This window comes from Marmota flaviventris, chromosome 17, assembly GCF_047511675.1.
Source record: "Marmota flaviventris isolate mMarFla1 chromosome 17, mMarFla1.hap1, whole genome shotgun sequence".
NCBI classification, from domain to species: domain Eukaryota; kingdom Metazoa; phylum Chordata; class Mammalia; order Rodentia; family Sciuridae; genus Marmota; species Marmota flaviventris.
Genome location: NC_092514.1, coordinates 52,059,394 through 52,065,393, shown reverse-complemented (window position 1 = coordinate 52,065,393; position 6,000 = coordinate 52,059,394). Strand labels below are relative to the sequence as shown.

The window sequence follows — 6,000 nt, the reverse complement described above, 5'->3', positions numbered from 1 at the left end:
ACCCGGGGATCCAGGGAAAGCGGAACTCTCGCCAGGCGGGGCTTCCCTGCGACCCGGCGCCCCGCGGGCAGCATGCCCCTGCGGGCAGGGGGAGCTGGGCTGAACTGGCCCTCCCGGGGGCTCAGCCTGAGCCCTAGAGCCCCCCAGATGCGCCCCCGCCGGGGCCCCCCGCTTGCGTGAGGACACCTCCTCTGAGGGGCACCACTCGCCCCTCTCCGGACCCCCCCGGGGCCCCGGCTGGTCAGAGGATGGATGAGGAAGAGGATGGAGCGGGCACTGAGGAGTCGGGACAGCCCCGGAGCTTCACGCGGTTCAACGACCTGTCAGGGGCCGGGGGCCAGCCGGGGCCGGGGTCGGCGGAAAAGGACCCAGGCAGCGCGGACTCCGAGGCGGAGGGGCTGCCGTACCCGGCTCTGGCCCCGGTGGTTTTCTTCTACTTGAGCCAGGACAGCCGCCCGCGGAGCTGGTGTCTCCGCACGGTCTGTAACCCATATCCTTCGGGCACGACGGGCCGGGTTAGGGGGTCCGCAGGGGGGCGGGTCGCTCCGCCTGAGGGAATCAAAAGCCAGGTGAGCCGGAGAAGTGAGCCCAAAGGGTAGACAGTTGAGAGGGGGGCAGCTGAGGGGAGGGGGCGTCAGAGTGGGTACAGAGACTCAAGCAGGTCCGGTTGATACCCCAGACGAGCCCCACCTCCGTACGCACACCTCAGTTCTCCTTGGGGGTTTGGGATCCAGGCCACGAAAAGAGAGACGTGCCCCGCTGGTTCACAGCTGGATGCTCTCCAGATGTGGGCAGAGGAGGGTCGTCATCCTCCAGATGTGGGAAGCTTTAGGAGCTTGGGCGCTCTACTCCTCCAACCGCGGGTTAGCGAGCAGGGTTTGGTTTCCGAGTTTGGGGGCTGGGGTGGGGAGGAAGCTGCGGGGACGGAGGAGGGGAGACCGCAATCTCCTGGGTTTTTCCTCCTGCCCCCGCCCCAAAGTTTGCGGCGGATTCTAGGGTCAAATACTCTCACCTGGTCCTTGAGGCTGAGGATTTTACTGACCCAGAGAGAGGTGTTGGGGGGCGGGGACCAGGTCTTATCCCCCAACCCCCTCACCCCGCGGGTTGGAGGCACAACAAGGAGATTCCGGCGGCGGCTGATGTCAGGGGTGCAGAATGAGAACAAGATGTGGTGGAGGGGGAGCCGTCTGCCCCCAGAGCTGGACTGGAGCCCCTTTCAGCTGGAGCCCAATGCCGGGAGTGCCTCCCTCCACCCCAATTCTTTATTTGATGCGGAGTGTTTAAGGTTGGGTTGGGGAGTTTTCTACTGGATTTTTTCTTGTAGAGGGAAAGACTGGCAAGAGCTTTGGCAACTGGGGGATGGGATTAAGCTTGCTCAAGTTACCCCTCCCCTTTCACAAATAGAGTGCTTCAGCTAATGGCAGAGCAGGTATGGGAGACCACAGCCCTATGAAAGTATTGGGGGACAGTAAGGCTGCCAATGTTTGCTAAGGAAGACTTGGGTCTGCTGCCCCAGTGTCTACTCTGTGGACAGGTTTGGAGGATGCATGCCCCACATTCCAGGTGGATGGATTTAGCACTGCGCCCTAGCCTCTGCCCAGTCTGAAGTGTGGGGGAGACCCCCACACACAGCCTTCTCAATGGATAGCACAAAGCTCTGCTTGACTAATGCCTGGCTCCTGGCTCTTGGGAAAGGTGGGTTGGGGGGGTGTTCTGCTACCATCCAGGTCATGATTGTTCCCCAGGCTCCTTTTTGCCAGCTCTAAGGTTCTATGGGACTCAGGGTGGGAGACCCCATGTCTCCCTTGTAGCCCCTGAGAGTCGGGGCGGGACTCTGCTTTGGGGAAGGGGGTGCGGGAAGCCTGGGGCCGCCCTCACTCTCTGCAGCTCTGCTGCCTCTAGTGCGCAAAGCAGGATGTGAGATTGGGTCCCCCCCACCCCCATGCTCTACACTTGTGGGTCTTTGGGAAGCTCCCCTCATCACACCCTTTCCCTTTCCCCTACCTCTTTTTCCTCTGTCTGAGCTGCAGAAAAAGGGAAGTGGGGGCCTCAGAGGTCTGTGGTCCTGCCGAATAGGCACATTTTAAGCTGCGAGCCCCCAGCCTCAGCCCCTTTTCTGTGAAGCAGAGATGGAGACGGGAAAAGAATGTTGCTGAGAAGGATGGCCTCTGGGCACCCCTTCTCTCTGTCCCTAATTGCCCAGCCCCTCTGAATGGAGAAACCACCAGTCCCTATCTCCTTCTCAGGGGTCCCTGGGGAGGCCCAGAGATCTTCTCTCCCTACTTCCTGTCCCAGTCAGCCCCCAACAGACCTCTTGGCTAGCATCTCTTGTCACCTGCTCTGTCTGCATGTGCAGTGGAGGGTCTGCAGCAGATGCCTTCCTGGAAGGGGCATGGCAAGGGTTGGAATGAGGAAAGAGAGGCGGGAGCCCCAGCGCTTACCTGGAGGGTGGGAGAGCAGGCAGACTCTAGGGAGTGGTAGTGTGAAGTGTGGGGCACCCACATTACTAGATCTGGATTAGTAGCTGAGCCTCAGTTGGCTGAGAGTGTTGAGAACAATTTCTTGGCAAAGGGACTGCCTAAGCCATGTCCCCACTGCTCCCATTCTACCCGAGTGCCAAGGGGAACCTGTGTTTTCACTTACAGAGGGGCTCTGTACTGTCTTTTGGGCCTTAGCCTTCCCCTTTTTTTTCTTTTTGGTATCTATGAAACCTCCCTTGGCTCTAGGAGGTTCCCCATGCACCTCTGAGTCTGAGGGACATAAGGACATATCCTCCACCCCCACACCCACCAACTAACTAAAGCTAGTTAGCCTTTTCTTGGCACATTCTTTTTGGCCCCTTCCCTCTCAACCTCCTTAAGAGACCAGTTTTCCTAGAGAGATCTAGATGCAGGTAGGAAACTGTGTGTGTGTGTGTGTGTGTGTGTGTGTGAGAGAGAGAGAGAGAGAGAGAGTGAGAGTGTGTATGTGTGTGTTAGGGAAGGTGGAAGGAGAGCAAAAGGAAGAGGGGCTCAGAAGTATGTGTGTTGGTGTTGAGGAAAGCAGGGATACTGGCTCAGTCAACCCAGAGGCAGAAAGGCTCCCGATTCTCAGGTTATAGGGGAATGTTGGCCTTTCCAGTGTGTGTTTCTTCAAGTGTGAGGGCGTGCGTTTCCCCTCCCGGGAAGGAGATCCTGAGCATTCCCTCTCCGGCTGTTGTGTCACATCTGGAAGTTTGTGTAGGAGTTTCTCCAAGCTCAGAGCCCAGCACAGCTTTTTCTCATTTGGAAATCACAGGCTGGCATTTGGGATGCTGAGAGAGGGGGAGTGGGAGGGGGCCAGAGGGGGAGAGGGGAGCCTGCCAGGAGTGGGGGGAGGAGAAGGGGGAGGCCTGAATGGCAGGAGCACTAATGGCTTCCAGAAGTGAATGTGAATGTGTGTGACTGCGTCACTGTGTGTGTCTGATGTGTGTCTCTAGAAGGGAGGGGGCCCCAGGAATTTCTGGAGTCTTCTTTGACATTGTCCCAGTGCCCTAAGTCTGCTTGTTTCTCTTACCTAGGGAGGATTCTCTACTTAGTGCTCAGAGGAAGTGGGGTGGAGGAGTGGGGGGGTGGCAGGAGAGGTGTTCTTGTCTTCTCACCAATTCCTTCCTACCATTTCTAACTCTAGGCTCCCCAAAGGGGATTCTGGGGAGAAAGGGGCTGGGGATGAGTGGAATTGGGGGGAAGAGCACCCCTTGACATTCCCTCTGTCCTCGGCCCACCTTCCCTCTGGGTCATACACATTCCTTCCCACCCACTCTGCTCCACCGCACTGCTGGGGACTCCCTGTCACCCCTAGTGCCAGTTGGAGCCATTCCTGGGATAACCCCCGCCACACTGCCCCCCCCACCCCTCGCCTGCTCCCGCCCCAGCTCTCACCCCGCCCTGCCCGCCTTGGCCAGGATGGCGACAGACACCCTGCTCACACACGCAGGCATGCGCACGCACACGCGCGCGCGCGCACACACACACACACACACAGAGTCACAGACATTTGAATCAGATTTCTGGCCTATTTCCCCTCCCAAAGATTCCAGCGGCTGTCTCTCCTTGTGTCTCTGTCTCACGTCTCTGTCTCTGGGTGGGGCTGGCTGCCTTTCTGCCGGCTTCAGTTTTTGGTTCAGCTGGAAACCTCTCTCCCTACACACCCACACACTGAAGCTGGGGGGCACACAAGGAAACAGGCTTGCAGGAGGGGGTGCTCAGCTGGGGGAATCCCCCTTTCCGCCTCCCTGGAGCAAGCCAGTAGGCCCAACCCCTGTATCCACTGTGCTCTGTAGGGAGTCCTGAATCCAGAGGCTACTAGCTCCTGTGGGATGGATGGGGCATAGACTGGTCCCCATCCCACTCCTCCAGCTCTCACTAGATGGCCAGGATTCCTGAGTCCAGGCCCATTTCCTCCTCAATGTTCCTCAGTCTCAGATTTCCAGATTCCTAGGAGGGAATGAGGCAGTTTGGAGGGCCCGCTTCCCTTCTCAGTTCATGCCTGGAGCCCTGTACCCCTGGAGGCACCCCAACCTGCCCCTCTCAGCCTATGACTGCTGCCAGGCTAGGCAACTGCTCTCTTTAGATAAAGCCTCACAGAGAGGACTTGTTTGTGGAGATATCATGCTCTACTTCTTTCTCCCAGGAGGAAGAGGAGGAGGAGGGATGGAAGTGGGGTGCCTCTCCTGCCATTTCCTTTTTATTTGCTTTTGATGGTGGGTTGTGGGGAGAAGAAAGATCCTCCTCCCTCCTCCCCCCACCCTTTGGGATCCACTCCAGCCCGGACAGTCTCCATAGCAACAGTAGACATGTGACTGCACAGGTCTCTCATAGTCACTATGGCAACCAGTGTCCCCCGTTCCCTTGGTTACCATGGGGATCTGTCACATGGTTTCCCCCAACTTGATAACCTGTGGGTCTCCCCATTTCCTCTTCCCTGTATGAGGACAAGATAGTCAACCTGGGTAAGGGAAAATCATGTGTGAGGGGGTCTCTTTAATTACCATGGCAACAAATCCACACCACCTGGTGACACATCTTCCTGTTGTTATGGTAACAGAACATCACACAGTGACATACTGCCATGTTCCCAAGGAAACAAGTCCCATCCTGAGAAGGGTGAAAGACACCCCCCCCCAATTAAAAGTATTCTTCTATTCAGAGTGTCCCAAATTTTCCTGTGTCTTGATCTCTTCCCTTTCCATTCATGTTCACCTACAGTGAAGGAAAGAGGTAGAGAGGCAGAGAAGGAGAGGCAGAAGTCCCTGAGAACAGGCCAAATTGCCAAGGGGACCCTCAAGAAGGGACTTCTATGCTTAAGAATTGGATGTAGGGTTATTAGGATGCAGATTCTCTGTATATGAGGCCTGGGTCTGAACCTGTATCTCCTCCTGTCCTCAACTCTGCTCTTATCCCCGTAGTTAAAATTTATCACTATTGAGGGAAATGGGACAGGAGAACATGAATGGAGAGAGACATCTGGCAGATTCACTGATTCATTCATTCATTCTTCCCATGCACTGGTCGTCTGATAAGTGCCAGGTACTACACTAAGCCCTGGGAGCGGGATATAAAGATACAGGAGTGCCCCTGCCCACCAGGAGCCCACAGCTCATCAAGGGAGAAGAGTCAAGTGCATGGATGACTTAATAGGGTTGGAGTTGCTGATATTAGAAGGATCCAAACAGATGTCCTAGGAGCCCCTTTTCCCAGGAGAACAATCCACTCTCCCTCATGCAGACATATTTTTTCATGTGGGCCACTCCCAGACCCCTCCTCTTCTGCAAGGAGAGGAAGGGACTAGCCTGGGGAACTCACACAAGTTCTTGAAGGTAATTGTGTTCTTTTCTTTCCAAATGATGGCTACCTCCCTATCCCCCGTTTTCTGTAGTGACCCCTGGCTGACCCCCATTGTGGGGTGAGATCCACTGGGCTCTGACTCCACTCAGGAAAACAGCTCCATGGAAACGGATCATTTAAAATTTTTTTTTTCCTC

At 56.2% G+C, this 6,000-nt stretch overlaps 1 protein-coding gene across 28 annotated transcripts in view; it reads left to right on the top strand.

The window, feature by feature from the left end:
* Nucleotides 1-248: 248 nt before the first annotated feature.
* Cacna1g (calcium voltage-gated channel subunit alpha1 G) overlaps nucleotides 249-6,000 on the top strand; it is a 63,816-nt gene continuing 58,064 nt past the window's right edge. For all 28 annotated transcript variants that reach the window (XM_027924667.2, XM_027924661.2, XM_027924655.2 and 25 more), the window contains exon 1: nucleotides 249-490. In XM_027924667.2, coding sequence (XP_027780468.2) covers nucleotides 249-490 — 242 coding nt within the window. The remainder of the gene's footprint in view (nucleotides 491-6,000) is intronic.